The 20,484-nt window shown below is 39.6% G+C and overlaps 1 protein-coding gene across 1 annotated transcript; it reads left to right on the top strand.

Annotated features, from left to right (window-relative positions):
- The first annotated feature begins 12,415 nt into the window (after window positions 1-12,415).
- Window positions 12,416-14,034, top strand: LOC134644829 (ADP-ribosylation factor-like protein 4C). The gene has a single exon (XM_063497935.1). The coding sequence runs from the start codon at window positions 12,851-12,853 to the stop codon at window positions 13,427-13,429; it is 579 nt and encodes a 192-aa protein (XP_063354005.1). The 5' UTR covers window positions 12,416-12,850; the 3' UTR covers window positions 13,430-14,034.
- The last annotated feature ends 6,450 nt before the right edge of the window (window positions 14,035-20,484 follow it).

Genomic DNA, 20,484 nt, shown 5'->3' with positions numbered 1-20,484 from the left:
TTTGACTGAGGAAGAATAAAGTAGTCGTGGTAAGCCAATCACACGACCACTTAAAGACAAAGCAACAAGGTGACATATACCAGTTTATAAATTGTGCTGATAGGCCACGTAAAACCAGAGTCATGATAAACAATATACACGCGGCGTTTTTTCCTCAATAGTTTCGTCACGTTTACTGACTAAGGACAGCGCTAGCAAGCACTCTCTGCTTATGACCAAAACAAAAAAAAAAACAGCGGAAGTTTTAGGAGTGACGGTGAGAGAGAGAGAGAGAGAGAGCAGAAAAAGAGAGAGAGCGAGTTTTGAGATGTGAGAGATTTGTGACGTTTAGCGTGTTTGGAGTGTGTAGTTAATGTGTTGTCTTGTGTAGTTAGTGTGTAGTGTTGTGGATAGTTTTGTGTTGTGTGTCAGAACAATAAGGTGACTGCTGTCTCCAGGTAGAAACAGGAGTGATACACCTGCTGCTGTCAGACCTGCAGGTATCAGGCTGTGATGTTCTCCTTTATAGTGGACAGAAATAATTTGTGTGGCATCTTATTGAATGCAGAACAGCTGATTGTTCTGTAAATAGTTTGAAATGGTTATTTAAAAAAAGGGTAAAAGTAAACTTGTGCATAGGATTTTAAAATTGACAATTTATAGTTGCATTTAAAGTTATGAAATATGATTCATTAAACATGTTTGTGGTTGTTACAGTAAAAAATATAACTTTTTCTACTCTGATTTTATGGTTTTTGTCTGATTTTAGATCAACTGTGTTAATACAGTATATCAAAATGAAAACATGACTGTAAATTCAGACACGTGAGGTTGTGCTGAAAAGGATGATACCAAACAAGGCAAAGTAAAGGTAAAATGTGGAGGGAAAATCAAAAGTAGTTAAAATGGCCAATTATACCCTGGACCCCAGAGGGTTAAACTTTTTTTTAAAGTAACGCAATAGTTACTTTTCAAGTAATTAATTACTTTTAGGATATTGTAACTCAGTTACTAACTCAGTTACTTTTTTGAAGAAGTAACTAGTAACTATAATTGAATTACTTTTTCAAAGTAACTTGCCCAACACTGGCTGTGAGTAGCTTGGGAGGTGCAAAAGGCCTAAATATTCTCAGAGTCTGGTTTTACAGTGGAGATTTCACTGAATTTAAAAGGGAGCTCATATCATACACATGAGTGTAGAGACATTTCCTGATATGCTCCCTTGGCAGAGCTTTGAATAAAACCTGACATGCCCACGAGTCATTTAGCACGATTTCGCAGTCAAACACCTCTCTTACATCAGTCATCTTTTATGGCAGCTGCAGTCCGATTGTCTACAGCCTTTCTGACAAAACCGGACAAAGAAAAAGCGTTTCAAACATCAGCGTCATTAAAAATGGCTGGAAGTGATAGCCATAGCCTTTGAAGCTGATCTGACATGTTTTACCATGTCTTCATGGACATGGATCCTGTTTCATGTTTGTCCTTGAGAAAAAGTCCAACATTCATTTTATCTTTATTATTCTTTCATAAGTTCGTTACTACGCATCTGTTTGCAAAATTACATTTCACAGTGGTAGTTATGACTGTGAGGCAGCTCCACATCATTCATTTGAAAACATTCATTCTCTATATGCTGCTTCTACCCATGTGACCCACTTTGAGCCTTTTATGCGAATGTTTAATATCCTCTCGCAAATCAAAGTTATGTCTAGTAGAAACAAGCATCAAATTAACATAACTCTGCGGAGCTGTAGCTGGTCTACAGGAGAATTTTGACACACCCATGAAACACTAGATAAACATACCAACATAGATACAAAGTAGCCCATCAACAGATTAGAAAACTCCCACCGAGAACATGAAAGTGTTTCTGAAAAACATTTCTAATGAAGTGAATAAATCATGATTTTTAACATTTGATGCATACACATGTGGGCCCTTTGGATGAAAATCCCCTTTTACTTAGAAACAAGTAAGTATATGCTATAAATTCCAATGTGATCAATAGATTCCTGTCAGGTTCAGCTGAGAGTGTGAAAGGCAGCTGGCTCAGAGAGTCTGCTGAATCAAATCATGTCTGGAAACAGAAACAAAATGAGAGAAGTCCAGCTAGCTTAGTTGGCTATGAGAGTTCAACCCACAATACCAACTTACAGCTTCACCGTCATTTATACTATACTGGAACTTTCTACAACAATATTTAAAGAAAAACATTTTAACACAACAGCTATTTAGAAACAATTTGATTTTATGTATTTCATTAGTTTTTACTTAGATTTTTGATTTTAATATTTTTAAAATTTTAATATCTTTGATATCTTTCTATCTAACACACACACACACACATATGTGTGTGTGTGTGTGTGTGTGTGTGTGTGTGTATCAGATAAAGATGTGTATTTTGTGCCTTTAGTTTTAAAGAATAGAAACAATGTAGGTGTATTATCTGTATGTAAACACTAACAATGGTCAGTGCTTCTGCACAGCAGGGTGACTTTGTTTTCTCATGTGTGGGTGCTGGTTTAATGGCTCCACTGTGCTCCTGTGAAGATAACGATGTCCAGCAACAGAAGAGCAGATATATCCTGACTGTCATTTCAACTTTTTGAGAGGCAGCAAAATAGAGTTTATTTACCTCCAGTATACTCCTGGTAATAATGTCCCAGGAAATAAATCAGGCTTCAGGGAACACATGCAGTCAGCAGAGGGCTCTTCCACATACAGTAAAATGACAAAGCTTGTGTGTATGATTTGTGTATGTGTGAGTAGTGTGTGTGCATTTAGAGAGAAGAGGAGGGGTGGAGGGCGGAGCGCTTCTCCTGCAGATATCCTCTCTAGAATACAAAATGAAGGGGCTGGAAAACGTGTATGCACATGTTCCCTGGCTCTTCTAACATTTAACGTCCGTTTCCTGGAACTGTGTGGTGTGTGTGTGTCCGTGTTTTGAGCCACCTTCATTTAAAACTGCTGATATGGGCAGATTATGAGTACCCTGGGCAAGAGGACACTTTATTTTGGTGACTTTTAAATATGAACTATTTACTCTTCCACAATTATTAAGTCGCTCTGACCACCAGAGCCTCTCTGACCTATGACACGTTTACCCATTCTGTAGTCCAGCTATGTTACATTCAGGCTAATAAATTGGTGAAAATGCACTAAAATAAAGATTAGGCAACATTTTACTTGATATTCATGTCACATCTCTTGAGTCAAATATGTTTCATATGAAATATAAATATATGACAGCTGACTATAGAAGGAAACCCCTTCACAAGTTTTATTGTTGGACTTTGCCATCTAGTGGATGAAGTTTATACTGCACATTGTTATAAAATAGTATATTGTAAAAAAGGGGCATTCTGTTTCTTTTAGGATTTTTTTAAACTACATGTTAGGCATATTGGTATACATATAGATTTATCAGAGAACCTTTTTGCTACTACATGTTTACACAGGCTATTACAGGCCTGTACACATATGAGTTACAGTAAGCAAAGCTACAGGTCTTACATAGGTGCTCAGATTCTATTAAAAATTGGATGACTGACAGTCTTCTTCAGCTTAATGAAGAAAAAACAGAGGTCCTTGTTTGTGTCCCCTGACAGATTTGTGCCAAAGGTAATGGACACTGTAGGCCCCCCTTTGCCACATTTACTAAATCTTCCATCAGAAACCGTTGGGGTCAACTTTTTAAACAGCGTTCCTTTTAGATGATCGTGTTAAATCTCTGGCTCACTCTTGCTTTTTTCTCTTAACACATCTGTTAAGAGTGTGTGCAGGGCCGTGCAGAGACGTTTAAAGGGGCGGGTGCTCAAAATTAAAAATTGGCACATTGAACCAGGCTGAATAACAACAACACACATTCATCAAGAATCTAATATGGGATCGCACCATACTATATCACTGTTGTGAGGTGGCGACAAGGCAAAGCAAACGTAGCCTATGTTTTACCTGATGGGTACATTGTTGCTGTTGAGGGGTTTCTGCTGCTCCTGCTGCTGATAGTGCTGGAGTGCAGGGCTGTGCTGATGTGAGACTGTAGACATTAAAAAGTCCATAGGAGAAATGGTAGCTGATTAAACAAGTGTCATGAGATAATAACAAAATGCAAAGAACATAACAAAATGCGCTTGGAACCATAAGGCAACAAAAAACTGTGAGAAATAAACTAGGTTCTGCCTGTAAATCTCTCTTTGCTTCTCTTCTTCCTTCCATCCCCTCATTTCATATAACACTCTTCACTTGCTGTCTATCTGAAAATAAGGCACAACTTGCTATTGCAATAAACTATAATTTAATTATCCACACCTAACAACTCCTGCACTTAATCTATAATAAAATGATGACAGAAAAATGTTATAGAAGCAAAACATTCCAGTTGTGCTTATTATTATTTTTATACTGGAATACCTCTCCAACAACTGGTACATGTGTTAATGTTACCTGTGCTCTTTGTAATCCAGCTGCTGAGGGATCCACTGCCTTTAGTAGCCTCACACAGCTCCTACTGTTTCCTCCTCATGTCCTTATCAGGCATGTCTGGACAATGTTATATCATTAGTAATTATTTTTAAAAATCCATATAAATAAAACACACACATGCACGCACACACAGTGACATTTTAGACCTTCTTCAGAATACTGTATATACTGTGGGCATCATGGTGCTGATCCAGAATCCTTCCCTTATTATTTATTACTAGAGCTACAATAATAAAGCAATGAGGGGAAAAAAGTAATAAATATGAAATAATGTATTTATGATGATTCCATTTGTTTCACTATCCACTCTGTGCAGGCAGAAAGTTTATTAAATGTTTAAATTGCAGAGATACAATAATTTTACTGCTGTAAAATCAGCATTTTAAAATATAAATCTAATATAATCTGTGTCTTAATGTATGTTAAAATACAGCATATGTTTTTTTTTAAATATTATAATTATAATAATCCATAATTATGTGGACATGCATATTACATCGTTTTTAGTGAAATATAATCCCCCCAGAAAGGCAGGAAAAGCCCTGTAACTTACTTTAAAACTAAATATGTTCCCTAAAACGGTGACAGAGCTACAGACCCATGACAGCCTTACCCAGTGAGCCAGCAGCTGTGACCAGCACTACTTGTGCAGTTAATAAAAGGACAGGTAATGTTTGTCGCGCTGTTACACACACAGCACGATCATTTGTTTCACTTCGTCAGTTGTCACAAGACAGCTTACCAACGTGTATATGATAAGCTAATACTCCTGTGTGCTATACACTACAGTGTACACTGTACACCTACTTACTGGTTTTGTCGCATCAGTCTGTGTGTCTGAGGTAATTTGTGTTTCTCCTACAGCTCCGGACCGCTAAAAATGCGCGTGCTCTTTATGAGCTCGTTCCCGGCTCGTAACCAGCGCGTTCTGCCGTCAAGGGCGATCATTGGTTAATAGTGATCATGTGACTGATGCAAGTCAGATCCTTTTATTTAGCAAAACTGTGATTAATAGTTAAATATTATTGTTGAGGGGCACAGACAGGACTCCACACGCACACACATTAAAAAAATAAATAATTTTTTTTTTTTTTAAAGTTGCCTCAACAAAAGGGCACTTTGGGCACCCATCAGGAAAGGGGCGGGTGCTCAAGCCCCTCCAGCCCCCCCCCCCCCCCCCCTCTGCACGTGCCTGAGTGTGTGTAACACATATCACACTCTGAATTAGAAATTGCTGTTCATGCCTTTATTTCATCTCGTCTGGATTACTGTAGTTCCTTGTTCTCTTGCCTTGACTAACCCTCCTTGGAACATCAGCAAGTTGTTCAGAACGAAAATGCAAGACTTTTAACAAAGTCTTCTAAGTACTCTCATGTCACACCCTTGAACATCCAGATGCAGGTCCTTGAGGTCTTGTGATCAGGGTCGGCTGGCTGTGTATCTTACAAGGCTGAAAATTAAGGAGAACAGAGGTTTTGTCCAGATTCTGGAACTTTCTCCATTTGAGCTTGAGATCTGTGGACCACATAGTGAAAAACTCATCTTTTAAAACTTGTTTTTATGTAATAATTGCAATAATAATTGTAATAATTCTTCTTTAGAATTTCTTGTTGTAGAGCACTTTGTGATATTTCTTGAAAGATGCTATGTCAATAAAACTGATGTGACAAGGTACTGTAAATCAAGGGAGCAGCTGAAAATTGTTGTTAAGATGTAACGGGGGTGGCCAGGGTTTTGTCCACAGGGGGGAAACAGTTTTTGGAGAGCAGTGTCAGTGTTTTGTTGCGCATGCCCCAGTTCGGTTGTTACATCCTGTGAGGCTGTGGGAGGGTGTGGGCGTGGTGTTGTCCTCTCCCTCTCTTCCTCCTTCTTTCTTGCCCCTCCCCTTGTCTCTCTCTGCCCCTGCCTTCTCCTTTAGGCCACACCTGCTGCTCATCTGCCCTCGTTTACCACCAATTACCCTCCAGAGGTGATATAATAATAATAATAATAATAATAATAATAATAATACATTTTATTTGAAAGCGCCTTTCAAAGCACTCAAGGTCACTGTACACAGTAGAGTAAAAAGCAACATAAAAGCAAAGAGTTTACACAATCATAAAACATAAACAAATTTAAAATAGCCGAATGGAGAGGTTATGTGGGATAAGCTAATTTGAACAAGTGGGTTTTGAGTTGGGACTTAAAGAGAGAGAAGGTAGAGATATTTCTTAAATCAGGAGGTAGGGAATTCCAGAGTCGAGGAGCAGAGCAGCTGAAAGCCCTGCTCCCCATGGTGACAAGAGTGACAGGGAAGAAGAAGATCTGAGACAACGAGATGGGGCGGTGATGTTAACCAGATCAGAAAGATATGGAGGAGAGAGATGATGAATAGCTTTAAATGCGTACAAGAGTATTTTGAAATTGATACGATACTTGACCGGGAGCCAATGAAGCTGCTGCAGAACAGGAGTGATGTGGTGGATAGAAGGGGTCCTGGTGATGATACGGGCAGCAGAATTCTGGATGCGTTGAAGCTTGTGGATGGATTTTTGAGTAAGACCAAAAAGAAGTGAATTACAATAATCAATCCGGGAAGTAACAAGGCTATGGACAAGAATGGCAGTGGCATGTGAGATGAGAAAAGGACGGAGACGATTAATGTTGCGCAATTGAAAATATGCAGACCGAGTGACATTATTAATGTGTGAATTGAAAGATAGAGTACTGTCGAGGATGACACCCAAACTTTTCACAGAGGAAGAAACGGAGACCGGCGAGTTATTGATAGTAATAGAGAAACTGTTGGTTCTGGATAATGTTGATTTAGTGCCTACTAAGAGGAGCTCGGATTTATTACTATTGAGTTTAAGAAAATTAGAAGAGAACCATGAATTTAGTCAGCTAAGCAGAGGGTGAGGGAGGATGGGGGGAGAGCAGAATCAGGTTTAGTGGACAGATAAAGCTGGGTGTCATCGGCATAACAGTGAAAATGGATATTGTATTTACGGAAAATATGTCCAAGCGGTAGAAGGTAGATAATGAAAACAAGGGGCCCCAGGACAGATCCCTGGGGCACGCCAGTGGTCAGAGGAAAGGGCTGAGAAGTAAAGGATTTGAGTTGAATGAACTGAGTGCGATCAGACAGGTAAGATTTAAACCAGGCTAGTGGAGTATGGGAGAGACCGATGGAGGCTAGCCTACTGAGAAGAATAGAGTGAGAAATAGTGTCAAAGGCAGCGCTCAGATCGAGGAGGATAAGAATGGAAAGTAAACCGGAGTCAGCTGCCATAAGAAGATCATTGGTTATTTTTATAAGTGCTGTTTCAGTGCTATGGGAGGGGCGAAAACCAGACTGGAACTGGAGGAGAGCAGTGCGGGTGTGGGTGAGGCTTCTGGTGAATTTCCTCTGTGCTGGTCAGTGTGTGATTCTAGTCTAGGTGTGGAAAAGGCCTGCTGTGTGTGTGTGACCAGCCCCACCATGTGTGGCTCTTTGTGAGTAACTCTCAACTGAGCAGTGGTTTTTCTTAAGTGACACGGCCTCCATTTCTTGGTTTGGCCTACCTGGTTTTATTGCTAAGAGCAGCGTAGCTGTCTTTTTCTGTTGAGTCCTTATCATTGTTTTCCTAGTTGAAGCGGCCACCATTCCTTTGGCTGGCCTGTCTGATTTATCATTAAAGCAGCGTTGCTGCCTCTTTCTGTTGTTACTGTTTATATGATTATTAGGTTAATTGATTATAATAAAGATTTATTTTGTGTTAAACACCTCTCCCTGGCGTCCTATTTATTCCAATTCGGATCCAATTGTTACTGTCCCCCACCTTTTTCGCCTAGCTTTTATGTGGGGACGTAACATCGGTAAATAAAGGAATGACTGTGAGGTCTACATAGTCTCCGTGGTTCCTTATTGCACAGGATATCACAATTGGTTTTTTGTTGGTTTTTTTTTTTTTTTTTGCACTATAGTGACACTCCTTACCACACGGTGGCGGTAATGCACCATGGGCCACATATGTGTCTGCCTGTCTGCCGGGACACAAAGCAGGGTCACCAACATACAAGTGGCCAGCGTCATTACATTTATACTTGTGCTGGTGCATTATGTGTTAAGTACCTTGTGGTTGTGTCGAAGTGCTATATAACAATAGTTGTAGTGGTTACGTTTCTAAGAGGTGCACGTCAGGTTATGCCCCCCTGAAACCCTACAATGTAACGTAGGTTACAGGGGGGGTTTCTGGTGTTCTGGCAAAAATTGACTGTGGGAAAACTAGTGAGAGATGTCACGAGTGAATGACTTAGCTGAGTCAGGAATTTTAGTCTAAAAGAAGTTAATTACTAGAACTCTGCACAGGAATGAACTGTGGGGTTCCCGACCAAGAAAATCTCAATTTCTGCAGAAGAGAGACCTTCAAGCCAGACTGAAGTATGGTAAGGACAGCCTGGAGAAAGATTACTTATACTGGAAGTTCACCCTTTGGTCAGATGAGCTGAAAGTAGAGCTTACTGGTCACACTGCTTATATTTGGAAAAAGCAAGGAGTACAACCCAAAGAACACCGTCCCTACATTAAAGCACGGTGGAGGGAGTATTATGTGGATATTCAGAAATTCTTTTATTTGCTGCCATATAACCTGTATTATTATAATTGCATTAATAACATATTTTACAGCATTATTCTATTAATAATATTTCTTACAGGGTTCATATTGTATTGAAGATGTTTGTCACCACATTAACCTTTTCTATTTACAGGTGTAGTTATGATCATTCTATATACATTGCATATTTTGTGCTTATTTAGAGCTGTTGTTCCGTTAATTGAAGGTCTTAAGCTTCACTGGCGTGACTGTCCAGGTGATACATGCTGAGGGACACGAGAACATAGAAGGATAACTGCATACACGCTTACAAAACACATACACATACATATAATCTGGGAACAGGCCTGAGCAGAGGCCCAAATGTATTCAGCTTCTTGTTGTAACCTGCTGCATTTTAGTTTACTTGGTAACAGATGACCAGAGACAACAACAAGGCCCCAAGAGACCCTGAGGGCTTGAAGTTTATTGCCTTAAATGGAAGGTGTTATGAAAAAGAGAAGTTTTATGTCTGTTTATAGCCATTAAAAATGTACAAGATGTACCATTGATTGTAATCAATGTATTTTTAATTTGTAATTGACGCAGGAGGGGGTGTAACCCCGATGCTATAAAATCCTCATTCAGTGTACTTTTGTCAGGAAGATATATGCTGATATCTCTTCTCCTGTGTGTTAATAAACTCATCGTTTGATTGCACTCTTCTGGGGCCTCCGTGGTTTGTTTCACTGCTCTGCATTTGATCGATTTTGCGACAATTACAACAAGATATCACAGCAAAGCTTGTAATAGACATGCCGGTCCACTGTGTCCATTTCATGCTTTGCCTCTCAAAAACCTTAAATGTAAGTTGCAATAGGCTGCAGTAACAGCAGAGGTGACACGGTCCTGGGTCATTTTGACCCAGCGTTCTTAGTTTTCTTGTGTTTTTGTATTTTGTTCTCCATTTATTCTATGGTTCCTAGGTTGTTTAGTTTATTAGAATTCCCCTCATGTCTTTACCCCGTGTCCCCCTCCACGTATCTGAGTTCCCATTCCTCGTTTCTCCTCCTTGTTTTATTCCATGTTTTCCCGTTATGTCTGTGCTCTCCCCATGTTCTCTCCTCCCCTCCTGTATGCGCCTCTGTGTACTTCCTGTTTTACTTTGACAGTCTCCCGTCAGTATGCGTCATGTTGTGTTTGCTCCTGCCCTGTCTCATTATGATTATCTGTGTCAGCTGTGTTCCCCGTGTGCTCCCACTTCCCTCGTTGACCCTCTGTGTATTTATGTCCGCGTCTCCCTCAGTTCTGTGTCGCGTTCTTCCTCATCGCTGTGCGTGATTCACCCTGTGTCTCCTGGTGCACATTATAATTAGTTTTCCCAGTTTAGTTTTGTGTTGTTTGTATGATCTGCTTTCCCAGCAATAAAGCTGTGCTTTTGAGTTTAAGTTCTGTCCCGTGAGTTTGCGTTTGGGTGCATTCCTGCCTGCCACACAGCTGAATCACGACAAGAGGGAGATACTTTATTTCAAACCAGCATGAAAATAATCACAGGAAGGTGTTAAAACAAACATTATTAACATATTTAAACGTATGCACATATTAGCACATATTAACCTTAATTGTTTATGTAATCTCCATTTCATGCTTTGCAGAAGCAAAGCGGGAAATGGACACAGTGGACTGACATGTCTATTACACACTTTGCTGTGATGCTGAGTTGAGTATTATGCTGTGAGGATTCTTCAGTGTGTCTGGAACTGGGAATCTCGTCAAGGTGGAAGGATCATGAAGAGAGGACTATGTGAAGATTTTAAAAGAAGACCTCAAGCAGTCAGCAGCAAAACTGGGTCTGGCTCGACAGCGACCTGAAATACATTGCTCCTGGTGAAGAACTACCTCCAGAAGACCAAAGGGAACGTTATTGACTGGCCTGCACAAACCTCTACACCACAGAAGGAGGGCCTGGAGGGGTCAGTGATGAACATGAGGTTAGGCAGAAATCAAACTGCACCCACGAAACCAGGGAGACTGAAAGCAATAACACATGTTATAATACTTTTGTTGATGTTGAGTGATAATGGCATTAAATGGCAGGTCATTAAGTGTAAATATGCAAACAAACACTTATGTTATTTCATGTGATTCAGGGACTTTGGATTTTTTTTTTCTCTTTTACAAAGTACACATAGACTGGATGGACTAACTAGGTATCCTCAATAGTTTGAACAGTTGGTTCACTGTTTCAGAACTAACTGATGAAAACCCCATTGCTCATCCTGAACATGAGGTTTGACTGGTGTGTTGAAAATATAATTTTCTCAGAAACCATGGCACAGATCCTTCAAAGGAGGGTCAAAGTCATTTCAAACTGATGTGCATAACAGCAAACAGCACAGCTCGTTTGTGCTCACACCCTTAACCCAAAGGTGCAAGTACAAGTGATCATAAAAGGGCTTCCTGTGAGCAGTCTAGTCCTGTAAGTGGCACAGAGGTGAACAAGGTCTCTGTGTGAGTAAGACTTCCCCCTTTTAGGGTGGAGCCTTATGGAGGCCAGTGTTTGAGACCAGGTGTAAGAAAATGTGTTCTTATTCTGTTTCCCGAAAGCAATGCAGCAGACTATAACTATGTTCACTCGCTTACATCTCTGATGTCATGGAACATCATGAAATTTCAATAAATGAACAGATGACAGATTAATAACTACTGTTGTATTGTTTACATTTAAAGAAGACATTTTTAATGTCAGTGAGACTTTTTAGCTGGACAAATAAATAAATTATATATAAAAGTGACCTTTCCAAAAACTTCTAGCAGCTTCTACTTTGTGATAGGAATGCTGTTTGTGGCTCAAAATGACTTGTATGGAGTATGTTTCACATATTATAGCCAACAAGTCATTTACACGAGCTTAAATACGGGCAACCTTTATTATTTATTTATTTATTTTACACAACAGGAAATCTTTATTAACCCACGTGAGATTGAAAGGTTTCCTTTCAGCTTTTGCATGCCTCCTGTGTTTCACCAGAAGGTGGCGCACCTGACTATGCGATTTCCATGCGATTACTAAACTACACCCAGTTTCTTTAACATGTTAACGCCGTTGATCTGCACACCTTCCTGTTTCATTCCATCCATTTCTGCCTGTTTGTGTTTCTTTCGGTCAGCCTGATAATTCAAATAAAACAAAGCTTCATGCACAAACACTCCTCCATGGCTCTATGAACGCTGGCTGTGCATGTTTGTCAGTTGTGGCTCTCGCGTGTCTATAGTAACCCGATCGCCGCAGAGGCTCGCCCTCTCATTGGCGCATGTCCCGGGTGGGTGGAGCGTAGCGGGGCGCTTTTGATTTGTCCGCCTCACACAGCCTCACAACAGCACTGCCACGGAGAGCGTTGCGGGTGTAGGAGAGTGTTCTCCAGGAGTGAGTGAATTAAACGGTGGATGTTATTTTCTTCCGCACAGGTGCGGACCGCGGAGCTGTTTGTGCGCAATTTCCAGAGAGATCTTTGGGCTGTTCGGTGTCATCCTTGTTGTCTCCGGCTCTGGAGTGTTCTTACAGCGCAGCTTTCCTTCGTCGCCAAATGGATGCGAGTGTGTGAGGAGAATACTAATGAACGGAGCTCTGCGTCCTCTGCTGCTGCTGCTGAGGGCCACAGCAGAGCTCATCAGTCATCCACAGCGCACCGGGGCTTCTCCGCTCTCCACTCTCCCGACCTAAGGATTTTTTTACCCGTGAAGTGGAAGGCTCTGAGCTTTAGGACTGTTTTCTTCCCCTTGAATCGGGAGATAAAACCAGCAGCTGCAGAATAAATGCCATAATGGGCAACAGCGTTTCCAGCATCTCTGCCTTCCAGTCTCTTCACATCGTCATGCTGGGCTTGGACTCTGCTGGGAAGACCACGGTTCTTTACAGACTTAAATTTAATGAATTTGTCAACACGGTCCCCACGATCGGCTTCAACACGGAGAAGATCAAGCTGAGCAACTGCACTGCGAAGGGCATCAGTTGTCATTTCTGGGACGTGGGGGGGCAGGAGAAGCTGAGGCCCCTGTGGAAGTCCTACAGCCGCTGCACTGACGGAATCATATACGTCGTGGACTCGGTAGATGTGGACAGGTTGGAGGAGGCCAAGACTGAACTGCACAAAGTCACCAAGTTTGCGGAGAACCAGGGCACGCCGCTGCTGGTCATCGCCAACAAGCAGGACCTGCCCAAATCCCTTCCGGTGGCGGATATCGAGAAGCAGCTGGCCCTGCACGAGCTCACCCCCTCCACCACTTACCACATCCAACCTGCCTGCGCTATAATAGGCGAGGGGCTTCACGAGGGCATGGACAAGCTGTATGAGATGATTCTGAAAAGAAGGAAATCCTTAAAGCAGAAAAAGAAGCGGTAACAGCCGCTGGACATTACTGCAAGGAGTTCGGGTTTTACCAGTATTGCCCTTAACAGTGACTTTTTTTTTCATTTTTGGAATAAAGCTGTTCAGCCACTGAAGTCCTGCTCAGATGCTTTTGCGGGCAAGAGTATGCAGGACAGAAAACACACCAGGATAACCAAAATCAAGACAGGAAACTTGACTGGGCTGTTTGGAGCTGCAGCACCGACAGAGAGAGAAGAACAGATAAACAGGCTGGCCCATTTATCTGTGGCTTTATCTCAGACTTTGAACCCACTTTAACTGAAGCTTTGGCTCACCCTGGACTCTTTTTTTATTATTATTATTTCCACCCACAGGACATCTTTGTGGAAACGAGTTTGACTTTGCACGTGGCTCGGGTCACTTATGCCCCCTGCTCTTTCTGTCTTGAACACATACATCTGTAGGATCAAGGTTTGATCTTGACTGCTTTTGGAGCATTGAAGTAGCCTTTCCTCTGCGTGGTGGACAGAGGACAGAGTCCACTACTTTGCACTTTTCATTTGCTAACAGACAGTAGAGAATTACACTGTATTATTAGAGGAGCAGTTTCAGGTGATTCATGTACTAAGAAGCCAAAATTGAAGTATTTTTTGTATATTAAAAAGATTTTAAATCAATGTTTTGGGTCACGTTCTTCATTTACACACTGCTGAGAAGTAGAGGTGATGTGGAGGTTAGAGTGGCAGCAGGATGTGTGGTGGGGGGAAAAAAGGCGGGCATGACTGCTGACAGTAAGGCAGAGATAGTGATTTCTTCATCAAGATACAATCACAGGTGGGGGTCAACGATAAGTACGGGGTCACAGAGTTCAGGCAGAAGCTAATAATGGCCTGAGCTCAGATCTTTGTTTTAATCATCTGCACATGAAATAAATGTTTGGAGCAAAGCTGGAACTCATTTGTGAAATTTATGGATCTGCATTGCGGTGCTCTGTTTACAGCAGCAAGCGGTGATCAAATTAGGCTAATGTGCCCTAGGACAGTATAGATTTCTGTCCCAAATATTTCACATCACTCTGTAACTAATGTGGGCATTTATCTTGTAGTTTATTTAAATATTTCCTCATCATACAAGTCACAAATTGTGGGTGGATGTGAGGTATTTGGGCTAAACTGTTTGAAAGTAACTGTTTATATAACTGATTAATCTGCTTATTATAAAAATACTTTGCTCATAAAATGTCAGAAATAGTGAAAATGCACGTGTGTTACATCAACTCCACCACATTCAAAGAAATATGTTCATATATGTTTAATTCTTCTGGATATATCTAATAGCTGCTGTAGAAAAACTCATGTTTGAACACCTGTGATCGGTAACCGGAAGTACTGAGTGTAAAGAAGAGCAGAGCACACAGGAGAAGAGGTGGTTTTTTGCAGAGAAACGTTCTGAAGACCAGGCCACCTTTTTACAGTGCTGTGCACTGTGATGCAAAGAGATGCATGAATCATGTAAACAAACCCTAAGGAAGATATGAGGGGCTTCAGTTTCAAACTGGAAACCATTGAGATAAATTAGACAAGTATGTAAGTGAGTGAGTGTACTTGTAAAGTAGTCTCACCAGCAGCAGCAGCTCTATAATATGATGATATTTTCACTTGAGTAAAATATCTGAATCCACCGTGAGTCAATCTTGTGTGTTTAGAGGTTTTCTGTTCGTTTTGTGTGAGTAAATTACTCCAAAGTTAATCACCTTCCATCTCTGCAGAACAAGAACTTCATTACTAAATAAGGCAGAAGCAAACCGAGGACTCTGTGAGAATAATGAGAAAACGTGCTAATGCTCTTTGTATCGCGTGCTTTTTCACTTTAAACACAAAACACATGTCGTACCTGAATCTATCCTAGCTGCATGGTAGCTTCTAAATGCATCACACTGTACATTGACTGTGTTCTTGTTATGTTTTAAGCAGCAGCATTTCGAGGACCAAAAACAAGGCAGGGAGGGTTCATAACAGAGCAGAATGTTTGATCAGAAATTCTTACAGGGTAGGAAACCGGTGTCGAAAACACTGGATATAGTTTTAAGACTCATTTGAAGCCCTGAGTTATAACACTGACAGTACTGCATCAAAAATGGCGCCGATGAAAAGTTTAAATGCTGTTTTGTACTGACTAACTATTTTACTCTGTGTTAGATGATAAACGTTCTAATCCTAAATCTTTAAATAATTCTGGGTAGCTTTAAGAACAATAATGCATATGCATACTTTATATTTCTTTTTAAGTGCATTAGAGTATATTAATATTTGGAAATCTACAAAATTTGGAGCATGAAGGACAATATTTGCTTCCAAAATACTGTGGACTGCAAGTATAATGTTTAATCATTGTTGAAATACCTAAAGTACATTCAAGCTGTGTTTTGGAAAGTAGTGTGTGCAGAGGTGTGTGTATGTGTTAGTTTGTAATAAATATTTGACATAATCTATCAAGATACAGTGCAGTCCTGGACCAGAGAAACACTCTAGATTTAACAGCAATAATTACAGACATTGTGATTCACTGTGATGGATTCTCTAACACAGACTGAAATAGAAAACCCTTAAACTACAGGCAGCCTTTGAACAGCCTCAGGGACACAGAGGTTTTAGAGTGAATGAGCCAAAAACATCCCAAAAACACTCCTTGAGACTAACAGGACATTTTACTGTACAGATTTTTCCAGTTAAAACTGGAGGAATTGAATTTGTAGTTGATGCAGACTTACATCCATCCTTCGATCGCCTGATAATATGAATCAACATCTAAACGATTTAGTGACTTTTTCTTTTTTGTGTGAGATTTCTGCTTTCTTTTAATTCCATTCTGGGCCCAAAGAAGCTACCCAGAATGTAGTAAGTAGCCTAGATCACCTCTGAGTACAAAGATGTTATGTAAAATACATTTTGGATTGTATTCACTGACTGTTAGGTTCTTCTAAAGGTCTTACACTCATCTTCTAGCAGATTTGAAACATCATCCAACGCGAGACTATCCAACCAGGATGTTTTGGGTTTTTTTTGTTTGTTTTTTTGTTTTTTTTGCTGTTAAGAAAGCAATCATTTAGAGTTTGATTATAATCCTAATAAAGCAATACTAAGATATCATTAAATTTATATTAAATTTGTAAAACTTGTAGGTGTTAAGCTCTGTTTAAAGCTATGGCTTCACATAATCATGTGACCACATAAGACTCATAACTACATAGTATTTGTATTGAATATTTATTTTAAAAATTTGATAATAGGTGTATTTCCTGACTACACTGCACTGTCTCCTCTTTTGTTTTTCAAAAACTGAAAATTCATGGCTCAGTAAAATGTTTCTCCATGAATCCAGACACTCATAAAGTGGCAGACAGTAACTATAAAGCACTATGTAGTAAATAGAGAATAATGACTGTCTGCTGTAAAGATGAGGAGTCTGGTGAAGGTTTAAGAGCAACTACATGTTCACTTATGTGGCTTTAAGTCATTGTGTGGGTATCTCTGTTGTAGCTGAGCTAAGTCAAAACTAAGACAAAGTATCTCTTCATAGGCTGAAACAGTCACCAAAACACAAACTTCAAGCACAAAGTTCTTGGCTTGCTGTTTTTACCAAACAGCAAACCAAATTGTTTGTTAGATAACGTCAGTGAAAAGGCCACATAAGTTGCTACTGAACTGTGCCTCTCAAAAACAGTAGAGAGACAGTTCAGTGACTCAGATTAGTGAAGAGGAGATCTAGCAGACAGCTAGTGACTATAACTTCCTGTGTTGGTACACCTGTCGCTCATAGCAGTGGAGTGGAGTTTAAAAGACTGAATTAAAACAAAGAAGCAAAAAAAAGAAATGAAAAATGTACTGTAGACACCAAAATCATCCCTTGTAACAGGAGGTAAATATCTTCATTACTGCTATAAAGCTGCATTTTAACTAAAGAATCTCTGAACACTGACCTGCTTTTTGAGCAACGTCCAAATGAACGTTAGAGGAACTGCAGTTGTTGGTGCTCATTTATTAAGCACAAACATATCAGTATGTTTGTGTTGTGCTTCTGCACATGAATAAAATAAAACTGTGTTCTGTAAAATTGAGCATTTCCTGTATTATTATTTTTTTTTAAAGCTGTGGTTTCTGTCTTTTAGTAACACATTGAATTTTGAAATTTACAATTACAGAAATAATACACATCAAACTTTCAAAGCCAAAATTAAATTTTTAAAATCAGATTTTTAAAGTCACCAGTGTTTATATGGTCTATCCATCCATCCACTGGTTATCCAATTCAAGAGGTGGATGGGCTAGTCTATCCTAGCTAACATAGGATGCTAACTGCATGTCTTTGGACTGTAGGACAAAGCCAGAGAGAATCAGCTCACACACAGGGAGAACATAAAAGTCCACACAGAAACGGCAGCACAGTTTGTTTGTTTTTTTTTAAAAAAAAGGATAACACAGCACAAAAGAAGTAAAAGTGTAAAGTCTTGGTTTTGTGTTGGCTAGCTAACATGATATACTAAGATGTTAAACACAGTAAACACTGCACCCTTCTCACTTTCACCATGTTATCATTATGACTGTGGCGCTCAGAGCTGACATTAACTTCAGAACTAAACATGGCTACAGACTTGATTTTATACTGAGGCGGCACTGGCAAAAAATAAATATTTTATTGGCACTATCTATGTCAGGCCTAAAATAAACATCTGTGTTTCTGCCATCAGCAGAAGATGTTGCCTAGTAACAGCTGAAACTAAAAGCTTCCAGCTGTGAGGATTCATGTAAGGAAAGATGATGATACACAAGAACTGCAAGGTTATCTATATATATAATGAAGAGCCTCCAGCCAATCAGAATGCAGCAGTACCCGTGGCCACTGATATTTCCTAATGAAAGTTTTTTTTTTCTCTCTTTACATATTTTAGACCAAGGAAACTCACAATGATATATATATTTAGAGACAAAATGAATTAGCTGCTAAATGACTTCATGTCACAGCAGCAGGAAAATCTCTGTTATTAATATTATAATTGTCAAAAAAAAAGAATCCATGTGTTCTGTGCTTTCAAATTAAAGTCTTTTCTAAGACTTTTGGGCTTAAAATAGATAAAAACAAAAGCTAGAATGTTAGAGTTTCACGAACATCCTCATTATAAAGCTCACTTTGAGAGAAATGTGTTTGATTCTTTTTTGATGCTCAGGAAAACATAGAGTGGTTTCCCACAAAAAAAAAAGGAAACAGGCAGCCTTGTCATCTCAGGACTACCCTTCACCATAGCAACAGTATACCACAAAGAACCCAGTCCATCTTCAGCGATTCACAAACACAACAGATTTCCTGTCTTGTGTTTGGGGTTAACATTTGTTTACCATGACAAGATGGCATAATGGTGTGTTATTCCTTTAATTTGCCCTGAAATTCATTCAAACCCAGACAAAAACCCCTAAAACATTCAGTCCTTTTGATAACATTTTTATATTCTGGATCATCTTGTTGCAGCTCCTCTTTGAAGCTATACAATGTTTACACTGAGTAAAATATTTAAAAGCTGCAGCATTCTACCAAGTACTCTAAATACTTTGGACATAGTTGGGGCCCAAACTTTAATAGCTTGTGCTCAAATAATAATTACAGCTTATTGAGCTGACATGTAAAACAGTTGTTCAGACTCTTGGCTGCAGTACATTAAGAAGACAACAATAAGAAAGACTTCAAGAAAATCAATCTGAAATTGAAAAGACACGTGGGCAGTTAGTGGGAATAACACTGTGAGGTTCTGTGAGGATTTGTGATATGTGGTTTTTTTTCTTTCATTTCAGTGAGACACATGTCTGGTTGGCTTCCAGGTTTAGTTAATCATTATAGCAGTCTGCATTTACCTACAGTCTCTGTTTGCTCTTTGCCAGCAGGGTTTGGCTCAAGTTCAGCTTTCAGAATGCTGTGGTGTGAAAATCACTGCGTTACCTCTGATATTATATTCTGAATGATGCTAACAAAGGCTTGCACTTTTCGCAAGAAATAAACACATAAAATATCTTTATATTTCAGCTGATGTAAATGATTAGTGGTAAGTAATCAGCAGGGAGCCAAGCATTTAAAGCAAAGTCAAAAGTGATGCCAGGAAGCCCCAAAAATGTACTTGTCTCCTTCTACTTGATGTCAGTTCACTGACAGTAGAGCCTCTTTTCATCTGACCCATTTGTCAGATTGAGACATGCTGAAGCTGCAGCTGGAAACATCTCTCAAGGCCACATGTGTACAACACATTTAGCTACACGAGTGGTCTGTAAAACTAGGCTCCTCCAAATAAGCACAACCCCCAGAGGAGGCTGTCTTTGTTTATGTTGAAGGGATGGCTTTATTGTCTACAGAAACCAGGCCTTTGGTTAACTTTACACAGTAGTTGGAGAACACAAAAAACCAAAGGAAATAACAAAGTGTGTCATCTTTTACAGTTTTAGATTGACCAACTGACCAATTGCTGACATGATTTATCGATCTGACTTCTTAGTGCCTCATGGAAGCCCAATACCTAAATCAACCAAAAAAAATGAGTGCTAAAGTTTTGTTTTAGGTATGAAATATATTACTTTTATTGTGTGCCACCATGCTACATCTTATTATCTTGTTATACTGGTCATCATTACTTTTGCAGAAACAGTCATGTGGAAAAACTTTACGCACAAAGGAGGCAGCTGCTTTGCTTGAATATCCACCAACACCATTGTTCCAAAAGCTTGCCCCAATGGAAGACATAATTTAATTCATTCTACTTTCTTTTTTAAAACCTGGAACCTCTGATGCAGAACTTCAGCTTTGATGTCCTCCATCATTCATTTTGAGACCTGGGTTTTGCAAGAGTACTTGAATTCCTTTGGTTTCTAATTGTTGTTCTATGCTCCTTCAAACGGTAACATTTCATTTCATTATTCCATCACTGAACTACAGTATATAACTGGAACCAGAGTTTCAGTCATTTTTTAATTAAAAGTATAATGTGGCAGAAAAATTCAAAAAATCCAAACTGTCTTTGACCAACTTACCATTATCATCTATATTTTCTA

Source organism: Pelmatolapia mariae, linkage group LG16_19, assembly GCF_036321145.2.
Source record: "Pelmatolapia mariae isolate MD_Pm_ZW linkage group LG16_19, Pm_UMD_F_2, whole genome shotgun sequence".
Classification (NCBI taxonomy): domain Eukaryota; kingdom Metazoa; phylum Chordata; class Actinopteri; order Cichliformes; family Cichlidae; genus Pelmatolapia; species Pelmatolapia mariae.
The sequence above is the reverse complement of the archived record's forward strand: the minus strand, read 5'-3'. Positions and strand labels throughout refer to the sequence as shown.